This window comes from Pygocentrus nattereri, chromosome 3 (genome assembly GCF_015220715.1).
Source record: "Pygocentrus nattereri isolate fPygNat1 chromosome 3, fPygNat1.pri, whole genome shotgun sequence".
Classification (NCBI taxonomy): Eukaryota; Metazoa; Chordata; class Actinopteri; order Characiformes; family Serrasalmidae; genus Pygocentrus; species Pygocentrus nattereri.
In genome coordinates, this window is record NC_051213.1 from 23,622,500 (window position 1) to 23,642,673 (window position 20,174).

Here is a 20,174-nt window from a genome sequence, read left to right on the forward strand (position 1 = left end):
GAGATTGTGAGCCAGGCCCTCTCATCCAACATCAGTGTCTGACCTCATAAATGCTCTTCTGGATGAATGGCCAAAAATTCCCAGAGACACACCCCAAAATCTTGTAAAAATCTTCCCAGAAGAGGGGAAGTTGTTTTAGCTGTAATAAGGGAACCAACTCCATGTTATTGCATGGGGCTTAATAGTTTGAAATTTTCCTCAGGTTTTTTTTTTATTTTATTTTTTTATTTGTTTTTTTTTTTTTTTTTTTTTGCTCTATCGGATTAATTTTAGCAATGTTAGTTCAACAGTAGAATGTGCTCAGGTGGATTGCAGGCTTATTCAGCCTTCAGGGTATTCAGCCTTAAGGTCTGATATATAAGAAAAATCCACTTCTAGACTGTCCTTCATGCACTGAAAACATCAAAACAATTTTTTCCCCTTTGTAATACTATTTAGTTTTAGCTCAAGGTGCAGTGGACATTTTCATGGCTAGTTTTCATTTTTATAATATTTTTTTGGTTTATGTCAAATAGACTTGCTTATGTAGTTTCTCATATGCTGGTATCTGTAAAATGGACAAACTTTTACCTCAGAGCCATCTCAATATTAATAGCCATCTTCAAGCCTGAATTTAATACTTTAGTTGATTTTCATAGATAATGGACACCAAAGATATCTTGGCCGATGAGCTACATTTGGGTTAAAGGAAAATTATGTAAATGAGATTTTTTTGCCTAATTATTCCACTATTAAATTGAAATAAAGTGCTTTTGGCTCCAGAGTGGCGCAACAGTCTAAGTGTTGGCCCTATCATCAGGAGATCACGAGTTAGATCCCTGGTGATGCTACAGCCATCTATAGCTGGGAGTCCAAGAGAGCACAATTGGCCTCACTCTCTCTGGGTGGGTAGGATGGCCCCCCTTCTCCTCCCATCACTCAATGCAGTGCTAGTCAGCGCAGGTGTCTGTTAGCTGACGTAACAGATCTGGTGGTTGGCGCTTTCCTCCGAGTGCGTTCAGCTGTCCCGTGACGTTGCTTGAGCGGCAGTTTGAAAAGAAGCAGTGGCTGGTTTCAGGTGTCTCAGAAGAAGCCTGTGCTAGCCTTCACCCTCCTAGCGTTGGTAGTTTTGTGTGATTGGGAGAGTCTTAAGTAGCAGTGGGTGGAATTGCAGACGACTAAAAATTACATTAAAAAAAAAAAGACAGGTAAAAGTAAATAAATAAATACAATGTTTTTAAAAGCTAAATTTGAGATTAAGAGCTCTGTACATATTTGAACTGTGAGGTGTGACAGCAGCATGATCACCATACCAGAAAATAAAATCACATCACTGTAGACATTACTCTCTGTATATAATGTGTCTAATTCCAGATTAGTTACCAGAGCATTGAGTCGTCTGACCCTGGCATCAATGTGCCAGGCCCGCGGCGCACTGTCTCCAAGCTGAGAAATGAAACGTACCACATGTTCTCCAACCTGCACCCCGGCACCACCTACCTCATCTCTGTACGAGCCCGAACGGCTAAGGGTTTTGGCCAGACTGCCCTAACCGAAATCACCACCAACATCTCGGGTAAGAAGCATGTGTGCATGTGTGTGTGAGAGGCAGAGAAGTAAGTGTGTATGACTGATGTTTGTGCAGTCCTGTGTGTTTCTGTCTAGTTTACTGAATGTGTAGAGAATAATAAGCATTCCAGTAAAACTGGATTCTGCACTTTAAATGAATTAAACAGTGTTTAAATTTAGCTCTAAACTGAAATCTGTGGCATTTAGAGGGTTTTTTGAAGTTTTGGCTGAGAGCCTCGGGAAGCATTTGAGGGGCTACAACGGGAACATTACAGTTTTAAAATGCTATGAATAAGCCATAAGAACGCAAGTCAGAGAAAACCTGTCTGTGTGTGTGTGTGTGTATGTGTGTGCTCATGTGTGTGTGCATGTGTGCTTATGTGCATGTGTGTTTGTGTGTGTGTGTGCGTGGGTGTGCTTTAAAATATAGCAGGTAAGGTTGGTAAGCCCTGCATTATGATTCAGGAACTGCAGTCAAATAGAGCTCACCCATTAAAACTTGGCAGCCATTAAATTCCCAAAGAAAGAGAAACTCTTTTCATAACTCTGTCCCTTTAAAGAACTGCAGTTTTTAGAAGTGACAGGACACAATAACAAAAGCATGTTGAAAATGTATATTAATTGTTTTCAGTAATAGCTAATTGGAACAAGGAGAAATTTTGTTGAAAGTGTGGCTTCTAACTATTTGTATTTAAACTATTTGTATTTAAAAATTGTATTATGATTAGAATTTGATGAAAGTTATTGTTGTGCATAAAATATTGTTTTGAGTAGGGAAAAATTGCAAACTTCTTAAAATCTTGTAAAGAAAAATAAGTCAGAAAGACATTCTCAAACCTGATACAGAGTGTAGATTGAATATAAATGTGTTTGGGATGATGAAGTACAAAGTTATTACAAAGGTACAAATTTAGAGTCTCATCGCTTTTTTCTGTAACACATTAATGTAACTCGTGACCGTTTAATAACATTAACATTTAACATTTAATAACATTACAGTTAATTAGAATTAATAAAGCTTAATAATAATTCCTTTATTTGCATTACTTGTATGCCTTTAACAGAGCAATATCAATGATATACATTTAAAATGTATATTTCCTCCATTTAGATTATCTGTGCTTGTCTTTTTTTGGATAATTTGCATATGCACTTTTTGGGTAATGTGCTCCCTCCTAATTTGATAGATATATACCACTGTGCTGAAGCAAAGAGAACCCCAAAATCACCTAATCAGGCCAGACTCAATTTTCATACAGGAACAGCTCTGCAAGCTTAACATTCATAAATTATTTGATTTACAATACAGCTATTCAGGGTTATTTCTAATGGCTACTTTCTAGGTTTTTAATCACATCAGCCATTCATAATTCAAAGCATACCTGACTGGGTTTTCACACAGACAGTGCTTTTAAGTGATGTTTACTGTGTTTGGCTATTTCTATCCGAATAATTACTTAAAAGAAATTTTCCAAAGTTTCCTTTGTTACAATATAACATAATCTAGTAACACAATTCTTATAGCCCAACTACCTGCAGAGTGAATGAGCTGACCAATCAGAGCACACTGGGCTCATCTAGTAGACCCAAAATTAAAATCATGGACATTTCAAATGAGCAGAATAGGTCCCCTTTAAAAGAAGTACTGTGTTTTTCACTTGAACTTCTCAGCTGGTACAGATTTGCATATTTTTTAGCAATGGGTATGAAGGCACTCTATCCAGTGAGTAATTAGTAATATAATCCCATTGCAGTATAAGAGAAGTAACTACACTGAAAACTGTGCTTCATCATGCACAATTTAATAATTACAGGTATGCATCTGTAACTCTGAGGTTTAATTCAAAGGAAAATATGAAATTATACAGTTGTATGTCCATCTTCCACTGATGATATCCATCAGCCTCATATGAAGTGCTGTATTTTTCTGAAGTATCTGTGGTTTCCTGAAGTATCTGAGTGTGTTTACACATGCTGATGTTTGGTAGTTGAGTGTGTGTTTGTGTGTGTGCTCAAAAGTCATTATTTGTGTGTGCAAGAGTGTGTGTGTGTGTGTGTGTGTGTGTGTGTGTGTGTTTGTGTGTGTGTTGGAGTCATTATGCAGTGATGTGTGGGTGTGCTTGCCTGAACACAATTTCTGCAGCTGCTCCAAAACTGAGAGCAGCTCCTTCAGAAAAAAAAGATAAGAAAAAACATCATTACAGTATTTCCTCTGTTCTCAAAGACACTGATGCCACTGTCATCTCCCCAATGCCTGTGAGCCGAGCACGCTAAACAACACCATATGCTCCAATCAGCCAGGCAATCACCATTTTTCCACCGTGGCCTACAGCAGCAAGCCTAAGCTTCAGAACAATAGTCTCTGTCATCACCATGCCTGAGAGACCTTTACTAATGATGGGCACCATCCTGAGATTCACTTCTTTTTTGTGTGTCTTTGCTACGAATAGAGAAATAAAATATCACATGGGAACACTGTTTGTGTGTGAGGAGCGTAAGGCTCTTTAATAATTAATTTAGAGCCAGTAAAAGGAGAGCTGTGTTAGATATTGCTACATACTTTAACCCTCAGAGAGCATGTAATTTGAGGTTGAACATTGCAGGGGTTAAACAGGACCTTCTGTACTGATCTGAGGGCATGAGCTTATGAAAAAAAGATAGCAAGGGCTGTCAAACAGCTTTTGGCAATATACAAAAATATTACCTCCAGTATTACCTAGAGCATTCCAACCTAAATATGCATGATTGGTCCAACACTTTTCTCGGTTCCCTTTTCTAGTGCTATATAGTGTTGTATTAACAATCGTTAAATCCAACTGTAGTCGATTATTTACGAGTTTGATAGTGAAAAGTGGTAGATAGTTAATGTGGTAGATTATTAGCTTTCATGCCTAAAATTCTTCGAAAAAAGAATCCAGATTTGTAATGCACAGAATTGCATAAAAACTAAAGAATTGTTGCTTATCTAAATGTCATATTCATAGAAAATAGTTTTAAATACACCACAAAGGGTGAAGGACACAATTAATGAAAAAGCATATTAAACATCTTTGCCTATTAAACACTTCTTCCCTACAGCTGTATCCTCACCTCATGTCTGTCAGCATCTGTCTCACATGTCTCACTCCTTTTTTATGCCTACTACAAGAACAGACGTTTCAACATAAATATAGACCTGATATCAGCCCTGCTCCTCAAGAAAGCAGCATCAAAGCTGAAAGCAGGAAACTGTAAGGAAGTGCATGATGTTACCCCCTGGCAAGTGGACCATAGGAGAAATGTTATAATGTTAAGTTGCTAAAATAATAATGTCAAGAAGACATTAAAATACCAAATTCTTACCATGCCTTGAAAACAAAATAATGCCTTGCCACTCACACCTATTTTGTTTTGTTTTCTTTCCTCAATGAACTGATAACAAAATCTAAGCCAGTCAGGTCAGGAAGATTTAAAGGTTACTTTGTAATGATAGAATACTTTTTGTAATGAAAATTTATCATACCAGTATTAGTTGTGCTGATACTTTAATTATATTTTACATGATGAGTTCTCACCCCCCCACTAATCCCCCCCCACCCCACCCCCTAAAAAATAAATAAATAAATAAATAAACAAAAAATTACACTTACACTGAAAGACCCCCAAACAAATCTATGCATGTATAGAAAATGTTCTTTTTTTGGCCTGTCACATACTGTCTAGAACAATGTATGTGCGATTTCTGAGCTTTTATATTGTACTCATATGTCTTGTGAGACTTGACTTGACATATGAATGTGTGAGTGTGTGGGAGTGACTCCTGTGTGCTCTATATTTTCCTTGCCGGTGTGTGCATAAGCGCTTGTCGCAGTAATTTTCTGACTGAATGGACGTTGATGTGTTGAATGAGTCAATGCCATTAGATGCCTCACTTTAATTGAAGCCTGCTTTCACCAGTGCAATTTTTCCAAAACACGTTTTAATGCCATAATCATTGATTTCTCCATAATTGTTTGCCTTTCCTCCCCATCGCCCATTGACTGGCATTATTAAAGAAAGCTGTTCATGTTCTGGCCAGACTTCTCCGGGGAAGGATTCTCGTATTCACCTCCACTCCATGCCTTTTAATTGCACCCTGTATCCTAGACAACCAGCAGGTCTATGGATGGAGAGGAGGGTCAGGGTGGCAGGGGAGAGAATAAGGTGTTGTTTATAGCCTACAACTAGTAAGCATTGATTCAGGTGGGAAGTGGGAGTCAGGTTATTGCAAGTGTTTGTTTGCTTGTGGTGGTGGCTGATCGTTAACGTTATTTCAGTCTGCTACATACTACACTTTTTTTTTGAGACAGCAGACACTTAATGAGTTGCAAGAATCTCATAGCTGTGAAGTAGTTTAGCTCTTACTTTGCTCATGACTTATGACACATGATGTGTCAGTTAAAATAAAAAGCTGTAGTTGACAAATTAACTCTGCCCCATTCTCTCATTTTAATGTTTTTTTCCTTAATCTCCTTCCTTCTCTCTGTCTTTGTATGAAGCACCAACCTTCGACTATGGAGACATGCCGTCTCCGCTGAGCGAGACAGAAAGCACCATTACAGTGCTGCTCCGTCCCGCCCAGGGCAGAGGCGCTCCAGTCAGGTGAGAATAACATTGTGATGACATCAAAACTGCAGTTTACACCTACAACTAGTTACATTCATGTTTTGGATCAGTGTTTTTAAGTTATCATTTCGGTAACATTTTACTTGAAGGGTGTCTACATAACACATTCATATCACTTTACATAAACACTTCATAACACATTCATGAATGCTTAAATCAACATTCGTAAACTATTAATGTTTCACATGATATTAATATGGACAATGTCATTTGACTGAAAGATGTTTTTCACAATAAAACAGTGTAGTGCAATCCCATGTTCAGAAGAGCTTGTAGTTTCCTGATTTGAGTTTGAGCAGCATGTTTAAGTGCCTGTTCTGAACATTGGTCTTATCAATAAAAAAGGACCTTCCTACTTGTGGTGTTTATTGCCTTTTCACAGTCATTGGGTCTGGCTGCAAAGGTAGGGAAAATAATTGAAGATGTTTAATTTTAAATGACTATCGTTATTTATACACATGGTGTATAAATACCTCTTAAAAATGTTACGAATCACTTATGAATGTTGCTTTGCATGTCACTATACTATATGATGTTTTAACAGCTCCTTAAAATGCTATGAATCACTTATGAATATTGTCTTGCATGTCACTTTACTGTATGGACAGTGAATTACTCAAATATGCTATGAACAGTCAAATAACTTAGAGTCTCAAACTTTTTGTGGTGGTGGGACAGGTCTATAATACTTATCCATTCCATTCAATATCAATCCATTCATGTAGCATGCACTTTAGTTAGGATAACGTGGCTTTCGTCACTTTTGTGGTAAAGGCATAGCAAGGCAAATTTATAAAGGACATTTCTTACAAAATTATCAGCACCCTGAGGGAGGAAAGTCAAAGAGTCACCAGAGGGGGAAAAAAAGTCTAGGCAGAAAGTGTCATAGCACTTTCTGTCCAAAAGGATAAAGCCAGGTCACTTTTATGCTGCCAGTCCAGAAATGAAGAGTTTCAGTGAAAATAATAGTTATTCAAAATAAAAAATGAGGACTTTTATTTTGAGAAACATTTTTTGGTAAAATGACAGTTTACGAATGTTGATTTAAGCATTCATGAACGTGTTAGTAAACGTGTTATGTAAAGTGATATGAATGTGTTATGTAGACACCCTTCAAATAAAGTGTTACCATAATTTCTTGGTAATACCATCATTGCACATGCCAGGAGTTCAATTTGTATTTCTGCTGATTATGTGATTAAGACTGTGATGAGTAGAATAATCTTGAGTATTACAGAGTCTCGGTGAGATAATCTGATTACCTTCAATTGCTTTTGAAGCATGATTTGTGTTTTTTGTTCTTGTTTTTTTAAGTAATTGGTATTGTGATCCTCATAAAACAAATTTTCTTTCTACTACTTTTGCATTCTGTGTCTAAGGTGCATTGACATAGTATGACTGGCATTTATACCATTTTGTTATTCAAATGTCCACATTTTTTAGCAAATAGTATCCAGAAGAGAAAATATTTTCATGTTGTTATTAATAATACATATGTAAATATAGAGATTATAACATCTATGAATCAGTAATTCAGGTTTAAATTTAAACTGTAAAATTGTAATCATTCTCTTTGGAATATGTCCGTGTTTGGCTTTCCTTAATATATTTCACCTAACGTGACATGCAGCATCAGCTGTTTGGCATTCTCTGCAGATCTGCATTGCACACTCTGTCACAAACACATTTAAAAATAGAGATATGCAATTTTTTTCTTTGTTCCACAAATACCAGGATGAGACTGCATATCCATATATTTAAATAACCCCAGCTATCCCTAAAGGCTGTATGGCTGGTGACGTCTCTGCTCTGTGTGCAGTACATACCAGGTGGTGGTGGAGGAGGAGAGTGTGAGGAAAGTGAAGAGGGAGTTGGGGATGCAGGATTGTTTCTCTGTGCCCATTTCTCATGGGGAGGCACAGGCTCGGGGCTCTCCGCACTACTACACAGCTGAATTGCCCCCCAGCAGCCTGCCTGAGGCCACACCCTTCACTGTCGGTGATAACCACACCTACAACGGCTACTGGAACAGCCCGCTGGACCCCAGGAAGAACTACCTCATCTACTTTCAGGCCATGAGCAACTTCCGAGGGGTGAGTGTCACCCGACTCAAATGACATGTTGAATGTGAGCTTTTCAGGAAATTATGCCTAATATTGGCACCTAGTTTTAGCATCATTACCATACATTTCAGCTGTATTTCTGTGTACCTGTAGTGCTTTTACAATGCTGTATGTTCAGCAATCTATATCTTGTTTAAAGATTTTTATGGTTAAAACCAATGTTGTACGCAAAAACAATGTAAACGTTTAGTTGGTTGACCATTAACCAACGAACAGTTGCTTGACTAATATCATTGGTTAAAAACATTAAAATTGATTTATTTCATTTCCAATAAATAACAGTTCCTATGTAAAAAGGTGGGTTCATTCATGTTAAGGAACATTAATGAACTGTACTCATGAGGACACGATTCCACTAAATGAGAGCATATTTTTGGGATTGCCATTACTATTTTTTATATTTTATTTTCTGTGTTGCTTTTTGTATTAATCAGTATACAGGCACTAGGCATTAACATGTTCAGAAATGAATGGCTTTTTTAATAGTTTACTGACTAATTGTTTTTATATTAGAAATCAACAGAAAACAGAACTTGTTAAAAAAATAGAATGCAGTTGATCTGTATGCTTAAAAATTTGGGTACATCAGGCAATTTACAACAGCTGTAAAATGGCTCAAATACCTGTTTTATAATTGCTGTTTTGGTGGATTGTGTCTTTGATATAAGGCTTGCCAGTTAACAACCCACTGCTTACTAGAGATGGTCCTTTATCATTCAGAATAATTTGCCAAAATTTCATGTTTAGGATTTAGGATTTCTAGAACTTCTTAAGCTTTCTTAAGCTTAAAAAGTGCATATTGTCTGTATTGTTATTTTTGTACAGACATGAAAAAACAAATCCTGATCTTAGATCAGCTTTCTCACTCTGTGAACTTTGATACATACCACCCCTTGCTTATGAGAGAATAAGTTATAGCCCAGTATGGAACCCAGAATAAGATTTACTGCAGGCAGTAAATCTGTGATAAGCTGAGAATTACAAAGGCATTACCTCACAGTCATCTTATCCTCTCAAACTCCTCTCCTCCCTTTAACTCTCCACATCCATGCAAGTCAAGAGTTATTAAAACCTATGTGGGCTCACAGCCGGAGCAGGTTGTGAACACGAGAACAAGAGAAGCTCTGTCATGCTTCATGCCAAGCTCAGTATTTTCAGGCAGTATTCAAACAAGGTACAACAGCCTTCACACTCCCCGTGGACATTCGCTCTTCAGAGTGCCCTGGTTCACAAGCATGGACCATTTCTCTGGCGTAATTGGGCACAGGTGCAGTAGATCAGAAATAGATAATTGGCAGTTTATGTTATTAGTCAGGCCCACATTGGCATGGGGAATGCAGTTTATTGTGTAAGCGGTTCATTGCTAAAATTAGGCCTGGACAGATGGGCTTCTCCGGCTGCTTAAGAATCCTTCCAGACAACTTTCAGAGAAGTTTGTAGAGTGATGACTGTGGGTCACCAGGCTCTGAATGTGATAAAATGAAACTCAGGTCCCACGTGCTGGTGGAGCTCGCTGCTCAGCCCACACATTTGAATTAATATAATAGATTACATTAGATTAGTGCCTCACTGGCAGGTGGGATTATTGTTTGTTGTGACTGGCGGTGGGCCATCACGGCCTGTGGCCCACAAGGACAGTAGCACCAGACTGGATCATCTTAACTTCTAGCCTCCGCCCACTTGCCATCCTGCCAGCTCAGTGAGGCTCTGCTGGTGCCAGCTTGCCCTCATGAGTTTGTGTGCCCCCTGTGAGACCCTAGTCTCATTCTGCAGATCACACACACTCACACAACATGCTGCCTTCTTCACATTTGTCTAATCCTCTAATTACCATCAGAGCGGAGCACAGCCATGCAGCATAGTGCTTCACAGCCATGCAGCATAGCGCTTCACAGCCGTAGCTCTCTCAGCTCTGACAGGAGGCTACTCTTCTGTGGCTCCAAACAGTAACTTCAATTAACACTTAATTTTGGTAGTCCACTGCAGTGAGGCTGGCTAAAGTGAGACTTTTAGGTGTCTAAAATGAGACTGGAGTGAGACTTTGAGTTTTGCATGCACTGAACACTAAACGCTAATGCACTAAACTCCAGCTAACTGTCATAAGGATGCAGGTTTGAAGGCAGTTTTAAACCAGGAGCAATGCTCCATAAGCAGCAAGCTCAACAGCTCCTAGGCATCATGTAAAGCAGCATTTAACTACTCTGGCAGCTGGTTGCATAACTTAAGAAAACTCAAATTACTGACTATATGTTTCTTAATATTCTCCATTTTTACACAGTAAGCAGTTCTGAATATATAATCTACAGTCATTGGCTGTACAAAACTGTGAGCCTCATTCTAAAACCATGTGAACTGTCAGCCCTGCTGTTTGTAGATGTCGACCTTATCATTAACTGATATTTAGCTACATATGTGTTAAATTTAACTTAACATAAACTCTAAACTCACACAGGGGCACATACAAAAGATGGCAGAGCGAAAAATGTGACTTGACATGTACTCTCAATTTGTCTAAATTAAACTTCAGTTTTCTAGGGTTGGCTTAGCTTATTCTTGATTAAAAATGCAGAAAATAACATGCTGTACCTGCTTGGTAGTTTTTAAAGAAAAAATAGCTTTAAGAATTGGTAAAATATTAGAACAGAAAAGTGTATACTAAATGAAAATAATTCAAAATTATATTTGGAGTAAAAAATACACCATATTAATACATACATTTTATAGGTGATAGATATTTAGATAGCATATTTTTGTTGCTACTTAAATGTTTTAGTTAGTTAGTGTAACTATGCACTAGATAGGCTTGAACAGCCACTCACAGTATACCAACTACTTTTAAATTATAAGCACACCGCTAACTGCACTGTGCTTGTGAGGTTTTAAAATATGCAGTGAAAGAGTAGAGTTTTCAACAGGCTCAGGACAAAAAGAGAAATTTCAAGTTCTATGATGAAGAGATAATGAAGAGAATAGAATAGAATATTGAAGTCAAATTGGAAGTCAAAAAGGTTTTCCGACACCGACAAGCGCATGTTCAAGGCTTCTGCATTCATCTAGCTGCTATTTTTTTGTTATTGTATTTTTATTATTATTATATTTTTTAAGCAACACAAAGGCTTAGTACATCTGACTATGAGTCGAGCTCTAAATTTAACCCCAGTCTGAAATCTTAACATGCTTTTTATCTTAGTCCGAACTCTCACATTTAATAAGATAATCAGCTGAGATTGATAGCATTTTGACACAAGCCTTAGGAGACCATCAGTATGAAATGTGACTCTGACATCTTTCTGTTGTTAGTGTTACACCCTTTACTCACCTGGCTCTTATATTAATTTACCAATACACATTTGAGTGTTGTCGAGAAATGGCAGTGAAGAGGCTTTTTCATTGCTTCATTTGGGTTCAGTGCCAGTCAGTGAGCTTCCGTCCTTAAAGAGATGCATCTGACATTTAGCAGAAGGTTATCACTCGGGCTCAGCACCTGGAAGCCTGGCTCGGATAGCTAAGCTCATTCACTACTTTTGGACAGCAGTTCAGACATGCAGAGATGGACTGAGTTTAGCAATATTAAACAGTAGACTCTTGGCCACCTTCACCACTGACCCCACTGCTGAATCCCCCGGGGTCCTTTGCTGCTGCCTGATTGAAAATGCATGTGACAACTCAACTATAATAGCACCCACCATCACTTTGCAGCTCAGCCACTTTGGAGGTGAACTACACTGCTCCACTTCCACTCAGCTCCAGTGATTTACACCCCTGACCTTTACCTAAATATTCATTTTCATTCTCCGCTATTTTATGCTACAGTAATCGCTGGAAAGGCCGGCACCTCCAGCTAAAGAGGAAGGAGTTCAGCAGAGTAAGCTAGCGTTTACATTACCACTTTGCTGTAAGTGAGCTATTAGAGGAAGTTTGTTTAAAGTTTCTTTCTTTTTTCTTGGTTCGTTTCTTTGACCAATATTACATACAGAAGTGACTTTCAAAATGTTTGTCAGCTGTATAAGATTAAAAGGAGCGAGGGGTGCAAATTTAGTCTGACAAGTTGGGGGGAGGGACCGAAGTTGGGAGGCTAAAGCCTGTATACAGCTATTTTAATGTAAACTATGTGAAAATATACACCTGCATTTATGCCATATTGACAATATATGTAATGGCTTGTAAGTCAAGCCAGCAATTAATAGGTTTTTTCCTAATACTCAGTATTCAGTTCATATCATTTTCTTACCTTTACAGTGGCAGGTTTTGTCACTGAAATGCAATATATTACTTTTCTGTTCTGCATGGTCACAAAAATATTTTAGAAAATATTGATAATCATAAATGTGGCAAGAGGGAAGGAAAAGGACTATAAATTAATGTACCAGCAATCAATGATTATAGTACAGTACATACTGAATTAATTTATGAAGGCAAGGCAGGTCAGTGCTTCATTGCACATAAAAACATTTAGCACAAATATGATGAACTACTCAATTCACTTAAGCCAAAGTAAACACTGAAACAGTGACGAGTAGTGCAAGTCTCGCGCTTTTGAGCCTCCAAAAACACAGTTTGGTTTGTGACTCCTCAACCTCCCACTTGACGTTTGTACTGGATAAACTGGATAAAGGCAATGATAGGCATATAAAGATCTCTTTGGAAGTAATTGGAAGTGTCTGCTGCAAGTGACGTTCTCTGGTAAAATGTGGACGTTTTGTAGTGCAGATAGACAGCAATCATGTAGTATTGGTAGTGAAAGGTAGTAAAGTTATGTTAGACTAGCTGAACACTGCTACTTGTAGTCAAACAGACTGCTATTCTTACAGCACATTGTGCATCTTCATTCACACAGCCACTCTGTTTTAGCTTAGCAACAATGAGATGTAACTGGTATGGGACATTTTATAGAAAAGTCACTATCAAAAATGTCATCAATCATAAAATAGGCCAGGAGTATTCAGATAAAATTTCCAGAGGTCCAGTGGCATTTTTTACATATTGCTCGTTTTTTTACATATGGCTTATTTTGATCCATTGAAATACTTTTCTGGGTCCACATCCAGACTGTGGTTCACCAGCTGATGCTGGCTGACTTTCAAAAAGTCTCCCATTATTTTGCCCCAGCTGAGAGAGTCTGTGACGTATTTGCCTATTATTCTTGACAGTTAGCTAATTCTGTTCATGCTGTTATTGCCACACCACTCAGTTGATTTGATGGAAAGATCTTAAGAGATACTTTTCCAGATGAAAATACAGAGTTGCTGTTTCTGTCTGTTTATCTGTTCTTTTTCCTTTAGCCTTTCACTAAGTCCCTGAACACCCCTCAGCAATGAAACCTCTCTCAGGCACATGCATAAAAACAAGCACATGCATAAAAACACATACACATACACACATGCTCATGTGCGCGCACACACACACACACACACACACACATTAAAATTTGTCGTTGAGTATTAAGAAGACATTTGGGACACCAGGCCTAATGTGTGTGTGTGTGTGTGTGAGTGATCTCCCAGTGAGTACCTTCTGTCCCTGAATCTCTCACTCACTAATTACTTCCTCTTGTTTTCACTCTGCAATCTCTGCCATGTCAAGATGAATGGCCTGAGCTGAAATCTATCATCTCTCTCTCTCTCTCTCTCTCTCTCTCTCTCTCTCTCTCTCTCTCTTTCTCTCTTTCTCTCTCTCTCTCTCTCTCTCTCTCTTTCTCTCTCTCTTTCCCTCTCTCTTTCTCTAACCCTTTCTCTCACCCCTTCTTCACTAAACCAAGTGTGTGCTTTCTAATAAGTTCTTTTCCTTCCCCAGACTGGTTATATATAGTGCTCATAATTCATTTACTTAGGCTGAGTTTGCTGACAGATCCGCTTTTGCGGTGGCTGGCATGACCGTTCCCATGAATTTGATTAAGTGAGGGAAGTGGGCTTAAGCTTTGTGACTGCGCCCGGGTGATCAAAGCTCGCCCGCGCTCTCCCGTCTGTCGCTCAAACCCCTTCTTTTATTGACTGCTTCTGATGGTGGGGCTGTGCTCTGTAAGGTATATTTCTGGGCTGTGACTACAAGGATTGACTTTGTGCTAGGTCAGCGTGGGCCTGCTGGTCATGTTTGGAGTGTGAACTGCGATCAACTTTCTCTCCCTTTGATTTCGCCCTTACAGGAGAGTGTGTAATAGGGAAGCTATGGCACACTTGCATGTCAATGATGGCTGCTGGTGGAGATAAAGATGATGTGGTCAGAAAGCCTGAGCTGGCCTAAATGTTATTGCACCATGCATTTATGTACGCCTGTGCTTTTCTTTGAATGTTTGTGAGACTGTGTTTATATATCTGAATAAATATCACGTGTTCTCTCTCTCTCTCTCTCTCTCTCTCTCTCTCTCTCTCTCTCTCTCTCTCTCTCTCATGACCATATCTCATGACCATATTTAGATACAGGCCCACCAGAACACCACTGACATGATTAGGCCTGTCACTATTTTTGCATTAACATCTGATCATAATTTCTTTTAGGCTGATCACAATTCTTTGCACAGTTGCCAGCTTTCACAATCATATGTTTCTGTCACAAGGAATTGGGTGTAATTTAATCTGTTGGGTTTAATCAAATAGTATAAAAGAAAATATTCAAAGTGGTGCATTAAACCCCTAAGAAGGCACAGTGAGTAATGGTTCTTTGTGTGAGCTTGAGCTGTGTTCGTCATTTGTGGGCTGCTACTAAGCATCAACAGTGAAGAAGATAGAAAGCTTATCAACCTGTTTGGCCATTTTAGGCCTGTACTTTAATTGAATAATAATTGCATCCAGTGAACAAAAAAGACAATTACATTGTTAATAGCAAACATATAACAAGAACAGGCATTCAAAATTGTAAGAATTCTCTGGTTTAAATTGCTGTCATCTGTCAACTGTCATCTGTTTTTCTTTGGCTCAATATCTGTCGCACAGACTATCTCTCACTGTTTCTGGCTGTTTCTTCGTACTTCCTCTCGCTTTCTCTCTCTTTTTTTTTCTTTCTCTCACTTTCTGTGTTGTCATTCAGTCCTTCTCTGTCATTCACTGTTTATCCCTAAATCTTTTTTTTCTCACGCTCACTCTTTCTCTCTGTTTCTTGGTCTCTCTCTCTCTCTCTCTCTCTCTCTCTCTCTCTCAATATTTTCCTCTCTTTTGCCCCCCCCTCTTTCTCTCTCTCTCTCTCTCTCTCTCTCTCTCTGTCTGTCTCTCTGTCTTACTTGCGCTCTCTCTCATCAGTGAAGGGTTAAGGAGGGGCTTTAGGAATGAGACAGCTTGAAATGGATTTTCAATTAAAAAGAAAATAAAGAATTGAACCGCAGTTTGAGAAGGGGCTTCTCACTCCTTTCCGCATGGGGAGATTTGCATAATTGTCCTATAATGCCTGAATTAGCATCTGTAAATCTTAATTTGATAATGCATCTCCTTGTCGAGGTGGCAGGCCAGAATTGGATTACGGGCTTGGATCTCATTAGTGTTATTTGACGAAGGTCCTTTTCATAACACCCCAATGTCATCAGCCCAGATTTCAGGCAAATTAATTCCTTTTTGTATTTGTTTGCTGGTGGGAAGCTATTTTCTCGCTTCATCTCCGTTTCTTTACATTACAGTCTTTTATATTTCCACCACACACACACACTTGGGTTCAGTGAGAACGAGCAGCGCTGCTGGTCTTAAATGTGTTTTATCTCTTGTTTCTGGCTTGCTGTTGTTGATTTGGCTGAAGTCAGTATGAGCTCATTTAATGTCCCATCAGGTATCAGACAGTAATGCATCTACAGCTGCCTGTTTTATGCAGCATTTCAGTGCCTCTAAATTCTCTCTACATTTTCTCTCTCTCTCTCTCTCTCTCTCTCTCTCTCTGTCTCTCTCTGTTCAGGAAACCAGGATAAACTGCATCCGTATTGCCCGTAAAGGTGAGTTTTGCTCCTGTTTTCTTTCTCCTAATCCTGAGCTCAGTTAGGCCTCATCCACTGTTGTAGGCCACTACTCTTGTTGGCAGATCCCAGCTCAAGCATAGACAATACTCTGCCATATGGCACTAGCCAATCTCACAGGCCAGCTTATTCCCTCAGTGTTTGGTTCTCTGACCCACAGAGCAAAAGTCAGTAAATGGATACTTCATTGGCATGGTCATTATAAGTTACAGTATTCTGTGTATTCTACATCATATACATCTATTTATCAAGCAATACACACATGCACACAAACACGCACATTTAATCCTACATGTTGATTTCTTAATAAAACTCATATCTCAGTGGCAAGTTTGAAGAGAAGAAAAAGCATTGTTATATTTAATATATAGTGTAAGGAGCAAGTAGAGTTTAATATTGTTGCTGTCCAAAGTAAAACAAGTATTTCCAAAATGGTAACTTTACTGGAGAGAGCGAAAATATTCTTTACTTTTAATGTAAGTCAGTGTGAAGTTTATTACAAGTAATTTTAGAGCATTATCATTGGTCCATTCACCATGAAATTTTCATAGAATGTTAAGTATAGACACTGTGTTCAGATGATGCAGAAAACTAAAACTTGGAGATACATAGTTTTCTTTGGACGTATGCTATTTGTCATATTGTGCAGTATAACACCTCATCTGTTTGATAGAATTCACAATTTTTTTGATAATTTTCATCTTTTCATTTATCAATGTCCTCTCATTATTCTCAATACTCAGCATGCATCACAAAAATATATCATGCAACCATTGGGAATCCCTGTGGCATCATCAAATCCTGAATGCTAGCCACTGATCTATAGGCTAAGCTAACAGTAGTGTTATCTCAGTTGTGAAATAAAATTTTAAAGAAAGCAATTCTGTCTTTATTGAGTACAAAATTGACACCCTAGAGAAGTTTTCTATTTCACTTTTTTGGCGAGAGAAATTGAGTAATTTTGAGGTTCTGTTTCCAGACTTGGTAGAAACTAGTGCCACTAGCAGTCCTGTATTTTCTACGTACGTACCCACTTCCCTCAGGGTGAGACATGTATCTACCGTCTAAAGCAAACTCTCTACCTTCTTTCTCTCTTGTAGTCTATCTCTCCCACCCCCCCAAACACACACACACACACACACATGCACACACAGCAGACAAAGGGGCAGAAAACAGCAGAAGTGCACAGGTCAGCCTTTCATCATGTTTGTTTTGGGTGCTGGTGGTGTGGGATCAGGCTGTATCAAAGGACACTGCCTGCTGGTGGCTAGTCCCTCGCAGGCACACAGCCAAGAGGCCAGTGAGATGAGCACTCAGGAGCTTGTCCGCTCACGAGAGAGCCCTCCACATCAAACAGCGCTAATACACACACCTGTACCCATCAATATGATGAGGCCCAGGCCTGTCATAGCTCCCTCACAAACATGAAAAAGATCAGGAGGCGTGAACACCCTTCCAGATGACAACAAAGGCCTCCTCTGGCCCCTATTGAGTGCTGTCAGAGCGCAGGGCTGGGGCGACCATATTTATAGCTCTCAGCGCTTACTTAGGGTGTACTGAGCCTTGGGGCTAAATTGACTTTGAAGGGGAAGGATGTGTTGGGAGTGTGTGTGTGTGTGTGTGTGTGTATGTGGGGGGTGTGTGTGGGGGGGGGGTGTTTTCTTTGACTAGGTAATGAAGGTGGAAAGAAGCTTTCAGAGCATAAAGCCAAGAGGCAAAAGCAACCATTTTGGAACTGTCTCATTCTCCATCTGCTACATACACACACACACACACACTCAGGATGCAGATGGACTATGATTAATCACACCTCAACATATTGATGAGCAAAATGCCTCTCCTCTCACCCAGAGCATTAAACAGACAAACTATTGAACAAATGAGACTTGCAATGAACAGATTAAGCCAATTATTTTAAATGCGATAGAGAAAACTAGAGGAGTGATGTGGAATACCATTGTATGTATATTTATATCCACATAAGATTTTAATTGGCATTCAAAAGCAGGTCCAAATTGTGTCTGCAACTATTGAAAACCTTTTGGCAAAATATAGGGTTAAACAGCCATCAGCAAACAAACATGAGATAATGATCAGAGCCTTGATGGTTTGTTACATTTTTTACATGTGCCCAGCATTTGTTCTTCCATTTAATACAGACGTTGATATAGTAAATCATTTTGCTGTATTTATGTCACAGGCTAGAGCTGATGTCTTCCCTATGCTCTGGACTCATATACTAACAGAATTACAATATATTGCTGCTGTCAGAAGAAAACCTCGTATCTCCAAAATGGTAATTTTACAGGAGAAGGAAAAAACAAACTACTTTTAATGGAAGTCAATGGAACCAGACGTTTTCCCAAGTAATTTTGGGCCATTTCTTTGGTCCAATCATCATGAAATTTACACACAATGTAAACAACAACAGGTGTTTTCAAATTATGTCAAAAACTGAAAAACAACAAAAATGGAGATATGAGGTTTTCTTCCAAAAGCAGCGATATGCTTGCTGGAGCACCAAAATCTGAATTTGTTCTCTACTGTCCTGTGTTGGTCATATATTTGATCAAGAGCTCTTTTACATTTTCTACTAGCTGAGGTAACAGTAGGCAGTTGGTTTTCTTCTCCAAGCGTGTTGAGCTGTCCAGTGACGCTATGTTAGACGCAGTTTCAAAATATGCAGTGGAGCTTCACAGGTCTCGGAGGAAGCACATGCTAGCTCTCACCCTCCCAGCTTGGTAGCATTGTGTGCTAGGGGGAGATCTAACTATCGGTTGAGAACTGGACACAACTGAATTAGGAAAAATAACTCATTTACTTTTATGTCTTGATACTTAACCAATCATTTAGTCCCATTTTTTTCTCAGCTTAATAAAGAGTGAAGCATGTGAAAAGCTAAGGTAGCATACTGATATAATGATGCATGTAACCTGTACTGGGTCATCGTAAGCAGTAAATGTAAGCCACTGTGTTATCCCACCAGTCACAATTGTGGCAGTACAGTCTTAATATATAAATATTGACAACAATATAAATATAAGCAGTAGACTCTTTATATAAAACTATATGTACGTAATATGGTGGTTAAATGTGTATTCTAACAAGTTTTACTGACGCGTAGAATTTCAATTGACCATCTTTCTCTGGTGCATACTTTTATATTCATACCACACATGTAAAAAAAATATATATATATATATGTATGTATATATATGTATGTGTATATATATATATATATATATATATATATATATATATGAAATCAAGACTGCCTATTATGCAAGCTGTAGCTCTATGTATTACCTTTCAGTACCTTTCAAATACACATCAACAGTTCTTTTAGAGCTCTACATACTTATAGTTTCAGTCATAAGTATGAATGATGAGATTAATTGGGTTAAGCACAAACATTATAGCTAATGACAAATATTGTAGTTTGCAAAAGCACAACTGTAACTTGCTTAACTAACTGATACATATAGCATATAAAAAACAAATAAACTTACAATAATATAAACACAATAAAATAAGTGTCACATAACTATAATGAGTTTGTATGAGTGACTATATGCCCAACTATGAGATAAACTATGACACTTTCAATTCAGTTCACATCAATTTCAGGCAGATGTTTTATGGTTCAAGTTTAATGATGAATGTCTACAAGTACCACAAATCAAAATTCTAGACTATGAAATAATGTTACCCTTACCCAAAAACTATTGCCTTGTATTTTATCATGTTGCCTTGCAACACATTGCACTGTATAATGTTTATATGCACTACTGTAAATGAACACAGGTTCTACTCACTGGGTCATTTTGTTCCATCTGTCATAGAAATCTGCCTGAGCAGAGTGTAGGGAGGAACAATGTGTGTGTCGCCCCCGTAATGTGCTCAAAGCATTGTAAAATTGCACAGGCTTA

The 20,174-nt window shown here is 38.5% G+C and overlaps 1 protein-coding gene across 12 annotated transcripts in view; it reads left to right on the top strand.

Moving 5' to 3' along the window:
• ptprub (protein tyrosine phosphatase receptor type Ub) overlaps window positions 1–20,174 on the top strand; it is a 252,566-nt gene that overhangs the window by 175,928 nt on the left and 56,464 nt on the right. For all 12 annotated transcript variants that reach the window (XM_037537140.1, XM_037537134.1, XM_037537133.1 and 9 more), the window contains exons 10-13: window positions 1,354–1,555; window positions 6,066–6,168; window positions 8,012–8,285; window positions 16,188–16,224. In XM_037537140.1, the coding sequence (XP_037393037.1) occupies window positions 1,354–1,555; window positions 6,066–6,168; window positions 8,012–8,285; window positions 16,188–16,224 (616 nt within the window). The remainder of the gene's footprint in view (window positions 1–1,353; window positions 1,556–6,065; window positions 6,169–8,011; window positions 8,286–16,187; window positions 16,225–20,174) is intronic.